The sequence below is a fragment of the Lytechinus pictus genome, chromosome 7 (genome assembly GCF_037042905.1).
Source record: "Lytechinus pictus isolate F3 Inbred chromosome 7, Lp3.0, whole genome shotgun sequence".
NCBI classification, from domain to species: Eukaryota; Metazoa; Echinodermata; class Echinoidea; order Temnopleuroida; family Toxopneustidae; genus Lytechinus; species Lytechinus pictus.
This window is the reverse complement of record NC_087251.1, coordinates 31,295,125-31,315,015: the sequence shown is the minus strand read 5'-3', so window position 1 is coordinate 31,315,015 and position 19,891 is coordinate 31,295,125. Positions and strand designations below refer to the sequence as shown.

The 19,891-nt window shown below is 34.1% G+C and overlaps 1 protein-coding gene and 1 non-coding gene across 2 annotated transcripts in view; one reads left to right on the top strand and one right to left on the bottom strand.

The window, feature by feature from the left end:
• Positions 1 to 12,631, top strand: part of LOC129264566 (tRNA (32-2'-O)-methyltransferase regulator THADA-like) — a 41,375-nt gene extending 28,744 nt beyond the window's left edge. Inside the window, exons 25-31 of the mRNA XM_064102491.1 lie at positions 2,538 to 2,708; positions 3,584 to 3,731; positions 4,610 to 4,734; positions 5,775 to 5,859; positions 6,543 to 6,669; positions 8,112 to 8,281; positions 9,440 to 12,631. Of these exons, the coding sequence (XP_063958561.1) occupies positions 2,538 to 2,708; positions 3,584 to 3,731; positions 4,610 to 4,734; positions 5,775 to 5,859; positions 6,543 to 6,669; positions 8,112 to 8,281; positions 9,440 to 9,520 (907 nt within the window). The 3' untranslated portion in view covers positions 9,521 to 12,631. The remainder of the gene's footprint in view (positions 1 to 2,537; positions 2,709 to 3,583; positions 3,732 to 4,609; positions 4,735 to 5,774; positions 5,860 to 6,542; positions 6,670 to 8,111; positions 8,282 to 9,439) is intronic.
• A 4,086-nt stretch (positions 12,632 to 16,717) lies between these two features.
• On the bottom strand, positions 16,718 to 16,799 carry TRNAL-UAG (transfer RNA leucine (anticodon UAG)). Its single transcript has one exon. It is a non-coding gene; the product is annotated as a tRNA-Leu (tRNA).
• Between the last annotated feature and the right edge of the window lie 3,092 nt (positions 16,800 to 19,891).

The window sequence follows — 19,891 nt, the reverse complement described above, 5'->3', positions numbered from 1 at the left end:
CAGGTGAGGTGAATGGGTACCTGGCAGGAATTTATTCCTTGAAATGCGTGTGCGCTGTAATCTGAGTAATGACGGCTACCAAGCTACAGCTGGGGTAATAATATCCAATTCCTTTGGAAGCACATAGAGACATTATTCATAATGTGATATGCGCAGCGAAAAAAATACACGGGAGCGCTGAGCGCTTTCGCTCTCGTAAGCTTTGAAATCGCACTTGCAAACCCAATAGAGAGAGCGATCGGGAAAAAATAAATCGCTCCTGTGATCTTGTGTACAGTAACTAGTTCAGCCATACGTCCGCTGTCTTCCCTTCGTGCGTGGGTTATAACGTGCACATAATGTACCATTCACATTCACAAAGCTCAGCGCAGTGAGCGCACTAGTACGGTAGATGAAAAAATGGCAGCCGTGTATTGCTGCCCTCTACGTTCAATGAGGTGTGCTTTTATCAAGGCTTTCTGATTAGAATTTTCGATATCCTGGCGAATCAATGCGAGTGACAAGTTCCGAACGCACGCACGTAGATTACAAGCGCAAAGAAGCGGCACAAATCGCGATATATAGCGACTGGTAAATACGTCTGTGAGGATGATGACGTCATCCGAGATGGCAACTTACGTTGACCAACGAAAGGATCGAAGATGACGATGTTTCGATATCATTGAAAGGAATTAGCGGTAACTGCGGTCTAAGGTACGATACTTCTGAATTTTATACATTTTTTCGTAAATATGGATGTAATTTCTTTTTCATAATGTGACATTTTATGTACAAAAAAACGATCGGAAAATCGGGTTTCTGTATATTAGATCTAACGTTACTGCTAATACGTTGTCTGTACGTATGGGCCTCCAAGGTCTTCAGTCTATGTATTGGTGAGTGATCCAACGAAGTTCAGCAGAACAACCAAAATACAGAGACTAAAGCTTTTGGTCTACTGCCAGGCCTGTCGTGCGTATGCTGCTCGCTCCGGTCCCCATCGGAAAGGGGTAGTTGTGAGCTTTGGTGATCAGTTCTTTTCAGGCTCTAGTCACGTGAAAAAGCATTCAGCTATGAGGCATACCTCGTTCCTCATTTATTATGAGCATTAAGCATTTGTTCCTAAGGAAACTGCATACCAAATTATGCTTATTTACTAATCAAAATCCATGAGAAGTGTACTCTATTCTATTGGATACTGTACAAAACATATTGAATACCAGCCTTTCATGTATTATTTTACAGTTGTATAGTAACCTCTCTTTATCTCTTCTTTCAAGTTTCAGGATCACTCACACAGCCACATTAAAAATTTGATAATCAGATTTTTCTACAATAGCACTGAATAAAGACAAATGGCAATATATATCTAAGTAAATCATTCATTACCTTTATTAGTAAAAAAAAATAGTAGAGATGGCACATTAAAGGGAAATGAAACCTTTGGAACAAGTAGGCTTGTGTCAAAACAGAAAAATCAAAGAATAAGAACAAAGAAAGTTTGAGAAAAATCAGACAAATTAGAGAAAGTTATGAGCATTTGAATATTGCAATCACTAATGCTATGGAGATCCTCTAATTGGCAATGCGACAAGGATGTGTGATGTCACATGTGAACAACTTTTCCTTTGATGGACTATAAAATACCCTCCAAATGTCTCTTTTTGCTTTTTCTTATGGTGATACAAACTCTTTATCCATGATTTATTCTTCAAAAATCTGTATTACATGCCCTCCTCTAGAAAGAACACATGATCTACTGATAGATGTGATAAAAGAGGCAATTTAAGGGGAATATATACTAAAGTAATGGGGAGAGTTGTTCACAAGTGACATCACACATATTTGTCACAGTGCCAATTTGAGGATCTCTATAGCATTAGTGATCGCAATATTCAAATGCTCATAACTATCTCATTATTTGTCCGATTTTTCTCAAACTTTCGTTGATCTGTTTCTTTGATTTTTCTGTTTTCACACAAGCTATCTTGTTCCAAAGGTTTCATTCTCCTTTAAATCAAATGGCATTATTGCAATCATTACTTTTGTTGGTAAAAGAAATAAAGAAATATTACGCATGGCACATTAAAATACAACAAACAATACTTCAAATTTAACATGTCTAAAATGATAATAATTACAAATGATATGTTTCCTTTTGTTATTTAAAAAATGGCTCTAGCAAATTAAAAAATGGCTCTTGGAAATTGAAAAATGGCTCCCATAAATTTGTGACCAGTGAGAAAAATGGCTCCTGTAAAAAAAAAGTATTTTTTCCCTGGATATGCGCTATACAAGAATTGTATATTATTATTATTATTATGCTAGTTTATTTTGAATTATTTTGCTTTCATTTTTGATTATAATATGATTATTGTATTCAAACAGGTTCATATTTGGGCCTTGGACTTTCAAATCATGTATATATGTGTATTTATAAATCAAATAATAGAGATGTAAAAGAAAAAAATTAAAACATGTGCTAAAATTATGAGAAAATGAAAATGTGGTTTACATTGCTTGTTCTCATGTTTACTATTCCCCCCCCCCTCCGTCAGTATGAATCTAGAGATGACCTCACATTGGTGTGACCTGGTTCTAAAGTGCAGTGACCCCTCCCAATGTGAGACCGTGCGTCTGTCTGCAGCAAAGTCATTGAAGCATAGTGGAGTTCAGGCTCTGAACACATGTGATCCTAGCAACATCACACATTGTGATTTTGCCTTTATGTAAGTCACTTTCATGCTTGTTATGCTCGTATTATTTTAATGTTGGTTAATGCTATTACGGACCTGCAAACTAGTACTGATTTTCAGTATTTAGTATAAACAAAAATGAGAAGAATACTGATGGTTTCATGCAAAATACTGATTTAAGTTTCATCTGTTCTCCTTTGGTACTTCATTGAAAATACTGATTTCCTCACCATAATAATGATTTTCTACTTTAAAAATACTGAAATGTTCTTGTTGAGGTTGGCGGCTCTGCTGTTAATTGAATTCTTTTTTTATATTCATTCCGTCGATGCCTGATATAAATCTTGATGTTTGGTAGGTATTATTTTGAACCTGTTTTGACATTGGATGATTTCAAGTATGATGTTAGAATCTGTTGGTGGTGTAGTTGCAATGCCAACACCAGCCCAACAACATACTTGAAATGAGGCTGGTGTTGCAATTAATATGATGCATTACCGGTAGTTGGTGTTGAGCACTGATATTGAATGTTGTCTACTGAACCAATCTCTTGTGGGTGGTGTTGATGATGTAGGTGTAATTTTGCCATCATCATCACCACCATCCTCCAGGAAATATTGTGATTTCAAGTTCGGTGTTTTGTTAATGTTGGTGTTGAAAATCTCAGGAACGGTAAAATTAGTTTGTACAGTTAAGAATAGAGCAAATCATCAAGAGCTTTATACATGTTAATGTGCAATGATGTTTACTCTTTGGGATTCCGATTTTAGACTACTGTATGCATTCTGAATTATGACATTTTCTTGCAATCTCTCCCCAATTTCACTTTCATAGGGCCCTTAAAATACAATAAAGAACCCTGTAAAATATGTTCAAAATATTAATTATATTGATATTATGATTGATAGGATAATGAAAGCAGGAATGTTACTGCTACAAGATGAGCAGCCTGAAATCCGAGAGGAAGCTGCTAGATTTGCATCCTTGATACCAAGAGAGGGAGCTCTACTGAATGATGTTCATGGAAATCATCTCCATTGTAGTACTGGTTTGAAGGTAATAATGAGAGACATTAATATTACACCATTCTTTTTTTAAAACCAAATTACATGAAAGGGGAAGTTCACCTTCGAGAAAAGTTTGTTGTTAAAATACTTGAAAATATATTTGTAAATTCTGATGAGGTGTGATGGAAATCCATCAAAGATTAAGAAAGTCATGAGAATTTCAAATATTTTAAACTGCCTCTATTTTATGTTTACAATATAAAATGCATGAATTTTTAATGGTTCATGATGTCTATTTTTATTTTACTTTCAGGAGCAGGTATGAAATAATTAGTCTGTTGATACCATGAAGAGTACAATTAACACCATTTTCATTTCTTTTTTATAAAAATGACATTTCATTTATTTTTACTACACAATATATTGGGGAGCTGCTCACATATGATGTCATAAATAAAAAAGATAATAAATTATAAAAACTTTTCTAATCTTCGATTGATTTTCTGCAAATCTTCACCAATATTTCATTTATTATTTTCTTCTATTCTTACAATAATAGTTTTGTCTGGGTGAACTTCCCTTTAATTAATTAAAAGTTAATCAAGTTTTTTTTATTAAGCAACTATTCTCTAAACTAACTTGATGTAAATCACATTAATTATCTCAAACATTCACTTGAGTTGAATGTCTTAAATCAATGACAGACATCGATGTCAAAATATATTCGTTTATTCAGAATTTTAGCTAAATTTTACTAAGTGTATTTTATGAATTGTCATAAGCAATTTTAGCTGTATGTCATTTTTCTTTTCCTTATTGAGAAAGTTTTTTTTTTTATTCAGAAAAGCAGTTCATTTTATTTAAATGATGTTAAGTAATTTTCCAACTAGATTACATTTAGTTGTTATTTGTCTGTATTTTCTTCAGATTTTATTAGACTCTGTATGTGCCAAGTTCTGCGTCAATATAAACTTCTTGGATACTGTTATAAGTCTTCTCATCGGTGATGCTTTCATAGTTGAAGATCTTATTTATGAAGAGACTCACAGAGAGTAAGTTGAACTGAATGGAAGGGTTCCATTGAATATATCAACCATATATTAATTCTGATCTACCAAAAAAAATCGAAGGAGAAAGATGTCCTTGGATAGGGGCCTTTCAACATTATTTATCCCTCAACCACTCTCCAAGAATTAGGGGCCATTATTGTAAAAGAAATACATTTCCCTCCTCTCTTGCTTTTTGTCACAAAATATAGTACGTATATGTCATCAGAATATATGTATCCCCATTCCTGCAATTTGTCACCAAAGAGAAATAAAAGGTATGTTTATGATTGGTTTGAACCATGCTTGATTTGTCATGTGTATTCAGGCAGGTCAAAGGTGTGCTATGATAGGCAGTGATGTAACCCATGTTTGGTTGCTATGACAATTAGAATTAGAATTTGATGAAAGACATCATGATACTATTTTTCATACCAGCCCAGAGAGATTAATAGAATAGTAAAATGATTGACTGAGAGAGAATTTGACTTCTCTTTAGTGAAGATTTTAGACAAATGCCTTTAAAAAGAAGGTGTTTCTTTTCATCTCTGTCTTATTCCATTCCCTATACTTCTTGATTTTTCCCCTTGTTGTTCAACTCTTTTTGTTTATACTTTTTTTCATATTGATTGCTATGACAATGTAAATGTTATGAGTAGTAACTTTGGAGATTGAATTGGGAGTACAGTATTCATACATGTACAGGTAACTTGAAGCTGAAATCTCTTGGAACCTCAAAAACCTTTTCAACTCAGATGACATTTTAGTGAAAAAGTTCTAAAGCACAGATTTTTTTCTGCATAACCTAGGCCCTGTAATTCAATTCAATTTAAAACAGAATAAAATTACTATTATTATGATATAGCTATCCAATGGTATCTTGTATGTAAACCTATATTTTGTTGTTGAACATTGTAGTTGTCATTGGATGGCTAAGTTATGCAACAAGTCAGTAGCTTGAAAATTTACTTTGACGATTATTCAACTCATATGGGGTTGACTTCTATGGCAAGTTAACGGTGCTTGTACTTTTAATTCCTGTTCAGTTCTTTGAATCTCTTTGAGCAAGAAAGCGTGAACATGTATGCCGAAGGGGTTATGGAGGCTAACCTTGTGTTTCATGCCCTCACGGTAAGCTCACATTGTTGGCTATTTCAACTTTTATTTCTCAATCTACAATATAATTAATACATTATGATGACATTAGAAAACATTCCTTTCCCACAATGAAGAAATTTTACTTGTTTTTGAAGGTCTAATGAAGCTTACAGCCTTTCAAATGAAAGCTTACAAACAACAGGGAAAATTATTTCTTACTATTTTTTGTTTTGATTTCATTCATTTTGAGGGAGCAGTGTGTATTAGCTTGAAAAACATCCTTGCAAATTGAATGTACCAATTCCACTCTTTAGCATTGTATATATAAATACTTGTATTCAGTTGCATCAAATGCAAGTATATGTACGTAAAATAGTATAAAGAAAAACAGAATATTTCCACTATTACATTTATATTATTCTCTTTATACTTTGAAAAATTCATATTTTTTATGCTACCTGAATATAAAATATTTCAAAAGTATAATTTAATAACTATTTACTTTATTTTATATTGGAACTCAACAAATTGAATGAGCTCTGCTTGAAAACAACAGTAGGTTATCATACTTCTCAAAATATGTTGTCTACAACTAAGTAAATCTTTACTAAATAAGCTTATTTCAACGTCAATAAACTAGATGTTTAATTTTTTTTTTAATTGAATACTGGTTTCCTAAAGTGTGCATATGGCTTTTAATCCTTTTATTATATTAGGATGCTATGAGTGTCTTAGTGGAGCATAAAGCAGACATCATGAGAGAATGGATAAAGGACAGATGGCACTTCATAGAATTCAACATGGCTTCTCTTATCAAATACCTAGACAAGCACCCTGTTGCCGGTATAAATTATTAGACGGTTCTCTATTTTTGTCTCACCTGCATAGCAGAGTGAGACTATAGGCGCCGCTTTTCCGACGGCGACGGCGACGGCGGCGGCGGCGGCGGCGGCGACGGCGGCGGCGACGGCGACGGCGGCGTCAACACCAAATCTTAACCTGAGGTTAAGTTTTTGAAATGACAGCATAACTTAGAAAGTATATGGACCTAGTTCATGAAACTTGGCCATAAGGTTAATCAAGTATTACTGAACATCCTGCCTGAGTTTCATGTCACATGACCAAGGTCAAAGGTCATTTAGGGTCAATGAACTTAGACCATGTTGGGGGAATCAACATCAAAATCTTAACCTAAGGTTAAGTTTTTGAAATGTCATCATAACTTAGAAAATATATGGACCTAGTTCATGAAACTTATACATAAGGTTAATCAAGTATCACTGAACATCCTGCATGAGTTTCACATCACATGACCAAGGTCAAAGGTCATTTAGGGTCAATGAACTTTGGCCGAATGGGGGTATCTGTTGAATTACCATCATAACTTTGAAAGTTTATGGATCTGATTCATGAAACTTGGACATAATAGTAATCAAGTATTACTGAACATCCTGTGCAAGTTTCAGGTCACATGATCAAGGTCAAAGGTCATTTAGGGTCAATGAACTTTGGCCAAATTGGGGTATTTGTTGAATTACAGCCATAAATTTGAAAGTGTGTTGGTCTAGTTCATAAAACTTGGACATAATAGTAATCAAGTATCACTGAACATCCTGTGCGAGTTTCAGGTCACATGATCAAGGTCAAAGGTCATGTAAGGTCAAAGAACTTTGGCCACGTTGGGGGTATTTGTTGAATTGCCATCATATCTCTATAAGTGTATTGGTCTAGTTCATAAAACATGGAAATAAGAGTAACCAAGTATCACTGAACATCTTGTGCGAGTTATAGTAGTTTTCAAAATCAGCACTGCTGCTATATTGAATCGCGTGATGCAGGTGAGACGGCCAGAGGCATTCCACTTGTTATTATTTGTATCTGTGCTATCTTTGTATAAATCTTATATAGCAGTTCTTATACAGTTTCCCTAGATTTAGCTTGATTAATATGTATGGCCAATGGGTGATTCTCAAGATATAAAGGGGACACTGGACTCTTGTGCCCCTTCTGCAACTGGAAGCAATATTGTAAAAACCTGAATACTGGCAATTAGAGAAAAACCTATTAACAAATTTGAATATTGTTTACAGCAAATCTTTAACCACATGAAAAAAAAAATGTGACTGTGCTCAAATGCGCAAAAGATTTAATATGTTGCTTTCTTATTATTTTAAGTGGTGCATTGTGTGATCATTTTATGATACCGAGACCTTGAAATAATATCTCAAAGTTTGGTATTGTCTTGAATATTGACATAGTATTTCACACCTTTTTTATCACTACAGCCAATAGTTTCTATGCAGGGACAGGCCATAGTAAACCATACCAGGCTCTTTATAGACTACTCATGTATGTATGGCTTCTCCAGACAGCGTCCATTCTCATCAAACCACCAATAGAGGGAGTCCTAGAGGTTAAACAAAAGATAGAGGGGTACCTGAAATCAATGCAAAAGGTAATACCTGGGGCCCGTAACACAGAGTGAAGCAATTTTAGAAGAAAAAAATTACTATTGATTGCATTGACTACAATGTACAATTAATCATGAAAATCAAGCGTACTATTAACTGCTAACCTTTGTGTTAAGGGACCCAGTTTGATTTTTGTGGAAAATTTGTACTTGGTGAGATTATTTCATTTGTATATGCAAAAATTATATTTGTGTTTTCACTGATTTATGTAATGTATACCAACAACAACATTACAAATTCATAAGTGTTTTTTTTTTTTTTTTTTTTTTGGGGGGGGACAATTGAATTTTATATAACACCATATACCACGGATATCACTTTTCCCCCATCTCTCCACCTCTCTTGGACTATGTTCTATCCTTCTCTGGTTACTCATGCAGTCACTGGTCTGTATGTAAGTCATGCCTTCTCCATCAGTCAGCCGTTGTAAAAAAAATTTAGAGGCCAATGGTGGTTGGTTTTATAAATCATTTGAACTGTCAAAGATAAAAGCATTCCTGCTTGTTGTATTTTCATCTGCATGATTCGTCTTTGAAATGTCAGAGCATATTGCAAGATGCCCAGATACAAACTTGCTGTGACAGTATCATGCCGAATTGTAAGGTTAATCAGTGATGATCTTTTAAAGATATAATTATGTTGGATGATTTTCCTTTGTGGTATGCCCGAAATATTGAACTCGTTAGGGCCAGTTTTGCCCTCATCTACGACTTGTGCAGTATGTCTTCACCTGTAGAATATTCTGGTATCCCATGCTGAGCCATCCAATATAATATTATTATATTTACACATTAAAACAGTGCATGAAATATTGATTGAATACTAGTATTTGTATTGAATTAATGTCATGACAACACTTAATTTTGACAGAAATATTTTCCCCTTATTTGAGATTATGGTGTTTGATATACACAGTACATTGAAAATTTGCAAAACAACACAGTATAAAATTGTTTGCCTTTACCATTGTGTGATTTGAGACACAATTGAGCCCTCCTATATATACGTTCATCAGGGTAGTATCCTCTACATGCATCGCTGATTGTTTGGTGCTATGATATAAAAAGCAGTCTTTTATGATTATCAAGTGTTGAAATGTCAATTTTTTTCTCATATTTTGTCTCATATTTTTTTATACCTAGATGTACTATGTCTTCCCGCTTCTGAAGGAGTCTATTCCTACCGATCTGACTGGAGAAGCACAGTCCCAAGAGATGGAATGATTAATCTACAATCATAAACAAATAATGGATCTTTTATGAAAGAAACATTCATACACTTTATTGTTGGGTCATATTCATTATAGTTCTACCACACGTCTTGCTCTACTGAGATAGATTTACCAACATTTTTCTCTCTTAGTATGCGAATTTCCTTGCCTCTCAAAATCCATCCCAAACCATGTTTCATGGTATTGGGTTTATGGTTGGGCAAGAAGCCAGTTTGTAGTCATATTATCAACATGCTTTAGTATATATATATAGACATATATAGCCTGGTTATTGGGCTGATTTTGCTATTGGTTGTATTGGTTTTGTTATGAGCAATCAGTCATTCAAATCTACTTTGTGATCGATTGATAAGCTTAGTGTAAGTAGGCCCAGGTGGATATTCTATTGCACTATCACTAGAAATTACTCAATTGAAATATATTTTGCTTACTGTGTTTATCAGAAATAATGTTATTAGTCTACAGTAATACTATGAAAATCAGTACTAATGTGCCTTGATGAAGGTTTGGATACTACTCTCTTTAAATTTTGTTTTATTATTGTGCTCATACTTGTGGTGGATCATTGCTATGAATAAAAAACATCATAATAATATTTTCTGAAATTGAGCATCTTGCGGGGAGCCGGACAAGCTCATTCAAGAATACATGTATGTGAATTGTAATTATATACTTATCTTTGATTTGTTTCATCTTCCATGTACAGTATATAATGAATAATTTGTACAATATAATAAATAATTTGTACAATATAAACTGACAACATGGTAAAAGGATCAGATAAACTATAATGGAAGTCCAAAATTCATAACCTGGCTACTACAGAAGTCTAATGAATTGTATATCATATGAAGGAAAAAAATATAGCCTTTGTTTTTCACCTAGTTGCAAGTTGTGATTGGTCATGCTTGAATGATTATGAAGTACTATGTGAGATAATGCATATTTTCAGACCATTATGTGATTATTGAGGTGTAATTCGCAATGCTTCAGTGATCATGACGTCGTTGTTAATGTGGAATTTTGAATACTTTTAATTTTGACAGAAAATGAAATATGAAAAATTAATCTGACTGCACCCCTGTAAAAAACTCAATGATGTAACAGCAATCATAAGTCTTTCGTCTAAAATCGTTAAAGAAATGCGTAATACAGACAATACAAAGAATTGTACATCAACTGAGAACATTTAATCTCATCTCTCAGAAAAAAAAAAGAAATATGTCATGATCATTGAAGAATTGCATGATATGCTTTAATATTCACAGCAAGGTCTGAAATTATGCACTATTGCATAAAATGAATCATAATCATTCATGCATCACTGATCACAATTTGAAGCTACAGTAGGTGTAAAATAAAGGCTATACTTTTTCTATTTCATATGATATACCATTCATTAGAATTTATTACTGCCAGATTGGGATTTTTTTCCCCACATCATTCATGATCTCTATTTACATTGTTAATGTATAGTGTACAAACACTAATATTCAACTGTGTCTTAATCCTTCAAAATATTATCTTAAATATAGTGATATATATACATCGGTTCATTAAACATAACATTTTCTGCTCAAGTCCTTTCTATATTCTTTTGTATAGATATACTAGTATTTTTTATTTGTTCGATAAATAGATAGACCATGAATATAAGTTAATTTGTAAAAAGTAAAACAATATAACATTTGTTATATGATAGCGAGGTTTATGACATAAATCAGGGTTTGCAATATCATCACATAAGGAAATATGATTCTTTTTGTGTCTTTTTAAATGAAGTATAACAGCATTATAGGCATTGTATCCTAATGGAAATGTGCTTTATTGAGTAATTATTATGATTATTGTCGTAATATTGTATTTGTTTTGCTTTTACAATCAAGAAATGATATTTGTTTGATTGAAAATGGTGTTCTCCATTTCGTGTTTTACATTTTATTTCTAGTAAGTGATGTATACTTTGAATTCTATGAAAAGGATTTCAGGCATATTAAATGAAGAAACAATGTTTCTGCTTCCATTATTGTGCATGTGTGACGTATGTGAACATTATTACTTCTGTTTCTTCTATTTTCATATCTTTGGTATACATGTATATTCCTGGGCCCCGTCTTACAAAAAGTTACGATCGATCCAATCAGTCGCAACTCTATGGAAATCCATCAGTGTCATAATTTTTTCTACATAAAATTTTCAAAATGTCCTTTGTAAACAAAGACAAACACACCAAATTGTCAAGAAAAAAATGAATTTCCGTAATTTACGTCATATCTAGAAAGCATTTTGAATAGTCATGCATTTTAGATGTTGACGTTGCTGGCCGTCCATAGTTGTGATTGATCGGATCAATCACAACTATTTGTAAGACGGGCCCCTGGTATGTGTTTACCCCGAATCCCTTTTTCAGGATTCATTTTAAGAAAATGATACTTTACTACCCATGTAGTCACTTTCATGATCGTATGGATGAAATACTTGAAAAAGACCTCCCCCCCCCCCCTGCCTGTCTTCAACTTTGATAAAGGGTCTATTGTTTGAAATGTACTTGAGTATTATCAAACATTCCAATCTTATATAAACTTTTTGTAGCCCTTTTTTCCCTTTTCAACTGCTGATTCTCTGTGTAGCTCCCACCATTGGCAATATTTTTGTTTTCCTTCTAAAGGGCTCTTTGAACATTTATCTTACAAATTCAAGGGAATTGATATGTAGAAGCTACACAGAAAGATTATAATTATGCTGAAATTTTTGACCTATTACATTCTTTGGAATAGGTTTTATATCAAATAGAAAAAAAACATGCCGTTATTTTATTTTTGATTGGTCACCCGCTCAGATTACATTTCATGTATAATCGCAATATATTTATCATGTAAAATACATTTTAATATCTTATCCTCCAATATCATACCTGTTATAGGGAATACGCAATCATATAATCTAGCAATGAATTGTAATAGTCATTACTACATTTTTGGGGATTTACCAAAGCTAAATACAGGCTTAAATGTAAGCATCCGTTACAAACAAATATAATTATGTCATGCAAATGAAGATTTTAAAAAATATGATTAAATCATTAAATTGTCTTCAAAACAGCATCTTTCGCATGAAGTGTTCTTATTCTCTATTTTCATTAACTGTAATGCATGAAAATATGTAATTTTAGAAGACATCCTCTTATAAATCAACATTCCATCTTCACACTCATATAAGGTCATTGGTACTTATTTGAAATACAAAATAAGTTTTATTCAGTTCCAAAATTATGTTTCCTTAAAAACTGCTCTTTGTGGGGTCAAGTGTCAGTTTTAACAACCCGTCATTGGATACTACAATCTTAGATAATGAACCATCTGCAGGATTTCTGAATTACGATCAAATAAATTTCTTAAGGACGTTCCACAGTTATGTTTGTGCGCATCATGATCTGCGCATATTTTACACTCTGCGCGCTGACGTCACAATGGATGAACTGATGATTAATCAGCTGTACTATGAGCTGATTTTTCTCCTTATCTTTACTAACTGCAGATCCGATGTGTTATTTTATGAAGCTAATAAACTTGAATTATTCCATGGACCATTTTTTTTATTCCTCTACAATTTCAAAATAGTTTCTCTGAAGTGCCGCAAAGTATCATGAATATGACCCCGAGTTTGAATAAATGGAAAAGTGGTTCGGAATTTTTCCTCACATAATTATATACAAAGCTTTTGGCGCGTTTTCGGGTGTTTTAAGAAGCAAATTTGCTCTAATAAGAGTGCTGATAGTTACTTTGAAAACAAGCACATTAACCCATATTTTTAAATGTTTGCACCTCTTAGATATACCTTCCTTTACAACTTTGCAAAGTTTTGTGAAAATGACATGGGTTTTGACTAAAGTGCAGCATTTCTTTTACTTCTCAAGTTTGTTATTGAAATTTGAAATTTTTGAGGTTGAGTATCTTTCCCGCAATTTCTAAGAACTGAGAGTGTTGTTAAACTTCAATGAGCAAACAATTGACAGCAATATAAATCAATTATCAATCTTACGGATACAATTATTAATCATATTGCAAAATTTGATGAAATCTTTATAGATTTTGACTGATTAATAGAGCTTTAAACTCATTGTTGTGATCTCGTGAGGTCTAAAAATGCCGAATTCTTTTGGATGCGCAATTATTAAGAACATCATCCATTTTGGGTTAACTTTGAAGCTCTATAGCAAAAAATCAAGCACATGGACCCATGTAACTTTTTGTATATTTGAAATATTCAGGTGCTAAAGTATCTATGTGCAAAGTATAATGAAAATGACATGGATTTTCAATGTTTGGGAGCAAGACTACAGAACCATTCGCATTTTAGACGGTATTATCAGACTTTTGCTTGTTTTCGGCGCATTTTGGGCTGTTTCAAGCCAACCCGCAATGCTTTGGACACTGATAATTTGAAAATGAGGACATGGACCCCATAGTTTAAATATCTTAACTTCTTCAGAATATATTCCTCTACAAATCTAGAGAGTATGATGAAAATGACATGGATTTTGAATGTTTAGGAGCAGAACTACGGAACCATTCGTATTTTAGACATTTTGGATGGTATTATCTGACTTTTACTTGTTTTCGGCGCATTTTGGGCTGTTTCAAGCCAACTCGCAACAGTTTAGACACTGATAGTTTAAAAACGAGCACATGGACCCCATATTTTTAATATTCTAATGTCTTTAGAATATATTCCTCTACAAATCTAGAGAGTATGATGAAAATGACATGGATTTTGAATGTTAGGGAGCAAAACTACGGAACCATTTGCATTTTAGAGGGTATAGACTTTTGCACGTTTTCGGCGCATTTTAGGTGCATTTCAATATTTTCAAGCCAACTCGCAACAATTTGGACACTGATAGTTTAAAAACGAGCACATAGACCCCATATTTTTGATATTTTAATGTCTTCAGAATATATTCTTCTAAAAATCTAGAGAGTATGATGAAAATGACATGGATTTTGAGTGTTTGGGAGCAAAACTACGGAACCATTCGCATTTTAGACGATATTATTAGACTTTTGCACGTTTTGGGCGCATTTTCGGCGATTTCGATGCCAACTCGCATCACTTTGGACACTCATAGTTAAAAAACGAGCACATGGACCCCATATTTTTAACTTCCCTACACCTTTGATATGCATTCCTCTACAAATTAGCAGAATTTGATGAAAATGACATGGATTTTGAAAAAAGTGCAGCTTACAAAATACTTTTTAAATTTTTGAGTAGATTCACGTCTTTGAAGATTTGCTTTTTCCGAGTTTTTGCACCATTCTTGCCAAATGAGGGCGCTGCTGACTCCAGATAGATATAGTTTTACCAATTAAAAGGCTTTCTCTTACTTTGGTATACACTTTGTTATATATCTTGAAAATTTGATGAAGTTTGATGCGATATCCGCTGAGTGAAGATGATTTAAACTCATTTGGTGAATTCGTGAGGTCTAAGAGAGGCAAAATTCTCTTAAATTGCGCAAGATTGCATATCATTCAAATACGGCGACTTTGAAGACCCGTAGAAAAAAAATAAGCACATGAACCTATATTATTTTTTGCATTTTCATAATGCATAAATACCAGAGTAACTCTCTGCAAAATTTGGTGAAAATGACATGGACTTCATTTTAACTGTGGAACGTCCTTAAATCGTGCAATAAAAATAATTGATACATATGGACTACATGTATGTGTAGGATTTCAGAATAAACATCAATGTTTATGTGAGAAATGCAATAAAAAATAAGTATGGACTACCTGTAGGATTTCTGAATTACAATTAAGGAAATATTTGTGAAAGAAAATGGTGTAATAAAAAACTAATGTCAGGCACTATAACACAATGGCAGGGAAACCACCCCCTCCCCCCCCCCCTACAAAGAATAAATTCAATGAATTAAAATATGTTATATAATTGCCTTTTGCATATGCAGTTATATGACATTGCTCCTCAGTTACCTCCATTTGTAAAACAAATCATTATTGGATATCATGCATTCATAAGTGCCACATGCAGCCACCCTCAAACTGAACACACATTTGTATTATTAAGAAACAATACTACAGACTTGACAACAGTTTTAGACTAGCATCAATTTACAATCTTCTCTATGATGTCCATGGTGTAAAGATACAGGGCCATGCCCCTCCCCAAAAGAAAAAAAGTTGCATGACCAAGATTAAAATATATTACTGTCCTGTTACTATATATTACTTTCCTAATATTATGTCAAAGTCTACTAGTTTTCAATTTTTGTAAAAAAAAAAAAGGTCAGAATTTTTTTGCTTACTTGTTTTTTGTTCACTCCTATCTTTTTAAAACTTTTGCTCCATCAGCCATATTTGGCCCCCTCAAATGATCATCTAACTGATGCGCATATGTCACGTACCCATGATAAAGTTTACATTGGTACTGTTTAAGGGGTACAGATTATGTTTTATAACCTTATTTTCTCCCTCCTTTTTTCCTTTTTCTTCCGCAATTATTTCCAGTCTTTGCAAATGTTGTGATCACTATTTCCTTAATCTCCTTCATTTCATTTATTTCATTTTCAACAAAATATAAATCCAATAAAATATACAATCATAACAAGTCAACATAATAAAAAAATATACCAAGGTCATTGAATCAACTTGAAAAAGACATGTTATAAGAAAGTTACATACAAAATAATCATGTGTAAAGGTTTGTGATAATGGAGGATCCCACTAAAAAGCAAAGCTTGAATAACTTTAAATAAAATTTGATCTGATTCTTATTAAAAACATAAATACAAAAGTTAAAAAAGGCTATATGAACATCATATTTATAACCATGGACATATATATAAAACAGTTTGAATGTCATCTTCAGATGACAGTCTGATGCTCTGCCAATTGAGCTATCTCTTCATATAAAGAATGATTTAGAAGAGAAAAAAATTAAATCAAAGTTAATGACAGCCACACTGGACTTCATGGAATCTTTGTCTGGCCCATACCTTGTGTGCATGAACTTAGGCCAATATGTGTAATAACAATGGGCTACAACTAATTCATAAGTTAGAAAACATAATGAAGTCAACAGTCCATTGGCGAGTAATTTGTTCACAAGCAAACGACAATGAATTCGAATCGGAAGACATTAAGAAAAATCAATTAAAAAGTATTGGCAGCGGTGGGATTCGAACCCACGCCATCGAAATGACTGGTGCCTAAAACCAGCGCCTTAGACCGCTCGGCCACGCTACCTCGATAGAAACGCTAGGTATCGCTATCGACCCGATCCTCAGCTCCAGATCGTGATAGCCTGTGGCGGCTGCTAGAACCTTTTCCTTTTCGTTCAAACTTTTAACATTGTTAACAAGAGGGATTTCGTTAATAAACTAGCAGCATTTAAAACCTCTGATGTAGAATATTATTAATTTCAGTAATTGTGACAGCTGTACAAAATATTACGCCACCACCTGTCAGAAAAGTGATGTCGCGCGAGCTTTGAATACGGGTCGATAGAAACGAGCCGGACCGAGTGAAATAGTGACTCATTCTTCCGCCGCACTTCCCGGTGGCATGGGCGGCATGAGACCGCTGCATGCGTGGAGCACATGAGCTGCAGAGGGGTTTTTTTTAGACAGTCCATGGCCTAGCTGGTTTCAGTGGCGTAACAGGCGGGGGGCAGGGGGGGCAAGCTGCCCCCCCTGGCGGAGCTCACCGGGAAAATAAAAAAGAAACGGGAAAAAGAAAAAAAAAGGGGGGAAGAAAGGGAAAGGTAAAGGAAAGAAAAAAGGGGAAAGGGGAAGGAAAAGGGAAAAGAAAACTAAGAAAAAACATAAAAAAGGGAAAACGGAAAGATAACGGGAAAAGGAAGGAAAAAAGAACAAGTGAGAAAGAACAATTCGCCCCGATATACAAATACATTAGCATGATTAGTAAGACAGGGAAATAAATTAAAGATAACAAAAAGGCAAACAAAAGCGGGAAATAAATGCAGAATGGAATTAGCCAAAATCTAAATTGGAAATTAAAGAATAGGGACAAGATAACGTACACTACCGGGCTGCCGAGGATTGAGATAAGGAGCGGGAAGAAAAATGGATGGTACATAGCATAATGTCGTATGAAAGTCTATCATAAACTTGCTAAATCTCCAAAGGCTCTGTCCAAGAGTCAAGACCCCGTGCAGTTGGGGCTCTTCATCTGTAACCTTTAATGGGTTCTATAACGGGCCCCTATATGGACCCTTCCTGCATTAAGCTTTACGTTGAAGCACTGGCGTACCGGGGGGTGGTTCCACAGCCAAGAGGGCATAATAGAAAATAAAAGAGGCAGCGAAATGAGATGAATGAAAAAAATAATATATGACATGATATTTGCTATAATGATGTAAAAATCTATCACATAATTAGAATTTCATTTTAACAGGCCATTTTTTTTCTGGCTCGCTTCGCTCGCTGGCGACTTTTTACAAATTTTCACACATTTGCTATGGTGTGCCCCTCACAATATTTGGATGGTTACGATACACAACTGCATTGAATTTATGTGTTGTGTTAAAGCTATATAAATATACACGCAATTTGATTAAAATTAGTGGCCATCTGTCAGGTTTAAAATGGCTTTGATATCAAGAGGTTCCGGGGCTCTGGCCTGGACCCCACCCATACAGCACTGTTATATGGATGAGTTTGGACCATGGCCCCCAAAAGTTCTACAACCAAACAAAAAAAAAAGAGGAAAGAAAGGAAAGTGTATTATATATTTCTGAATATCACGTTAAAATCTATCTTCATGTTAGATTCTCATGAAAAGGTGATTTTTTAATCTCGCTCGCTTCGCTCGCTCGGGACCTATATTAAGCTACTTCTTGCCAGAAGCGCCATACTCGCCCCCCTCGAGCATATAGAGCTTCGCCCTGATGCTCACAATCATAACAAAAATACTGTTCACCGTGGCGTACAAAAAAAAGAGAGAAAAAAGGTAGGAAAGGAGGGTGAAATATGATATCATCTTTTTAACATTATGTCAAAATCTATCACAAAATTGGATTTTTGCAAATAAATGTCAAAATTTTTTGCTCGCTCGCTTCGCTCGCTCGCTTTATATATATATATTTGCCCGATGCGCCATATCGCCCCCTCAAAATTTTTGCCTTATGACGCCATGATATGACCGGGAAATTTTTGGCTCTTGCCCCCCCTGGCCACCGACCCCTGTTACGCCGCTGGCTGGTTTGGAGTAGTTTTGAACATGTTTCCTTATTTTTACCATATGATTTTTACTCTCTCGTCCTACACAGACGGCTAGTCATCTCGCGCGCAGCGTGGTGGGCTATAGTATATTGGCCCTCCCGATCCCGTTTCATATATAAATTTATATATATAATAAAAAATGTGTTTTTAACTCATAAAGATATATTACTAATTTGCGTTATTAGTATAGGCCTATATCTCTCTGTTTTAACTATTTCTCTGAAACTGCGATGCAATCATGAGTGTATGATATTTCAAGAATTCTCTCTTGGAGACCAAACAAGCGGATTGCTGAGGTATTTTTCACGGTAAGAAATTAACAAATTTAGACCTATATGATTATGAAAATGTTTTATACTTTAAAAAAAAAATCAAGAATTATAATACAATGAAACAAGTTTCAAAATAGCTAAAAAGATGATAACAAATATTCGTGAAGGTCAAGTCCTGAGGAAAATCTATCAAAGATTTATAGTTATTATAATTTTTACTTTTATTCGTCACATGCGAGTACCTTCCCATGTATCGTGAATTCAATTAAATGTTATTTTCTTCAAAAAATGAAAATAGGATTTATTCTTATAGTCCCCGATATATACATATCAACAGACAAATTACTTCACACCCACTCCTGAGAGAAGAATTTTTTCAGTGACCATGATGCATTTTATATCACATAATATGTTGTGCGGCTAATGACGTTACAAATAAAAAAAACCTTAATATTATAATAACTTCCTTAATCTTGAACGGATTTTCCTCAAACCTTCACCATTCCACCAATAGGCCCATTTCTTTTATTTTTCTGGTATCATATCACAAGTTTACAACAAACTTGTCGTCAGGGTGAAATTCCCTTTTAATGGTTTTTTACGGGACATGTACAGAGCTAGGGCCCAGGGAATTATTTTTTTTTTGAGTGGGGGTGCTGATGTCTTTGAAAAAAAAAATGTTATCACTACAAAATGGAAGTCATCATAATTAATTGGCCCCAAGAAATTCGAAAAGCAAAAAAAAAAAAGTTATCACTACAAAATGAAGGTCTTTTGGATTATATTTATTTCCACTGATTTTTTCACACCTTCCAGAATTCCA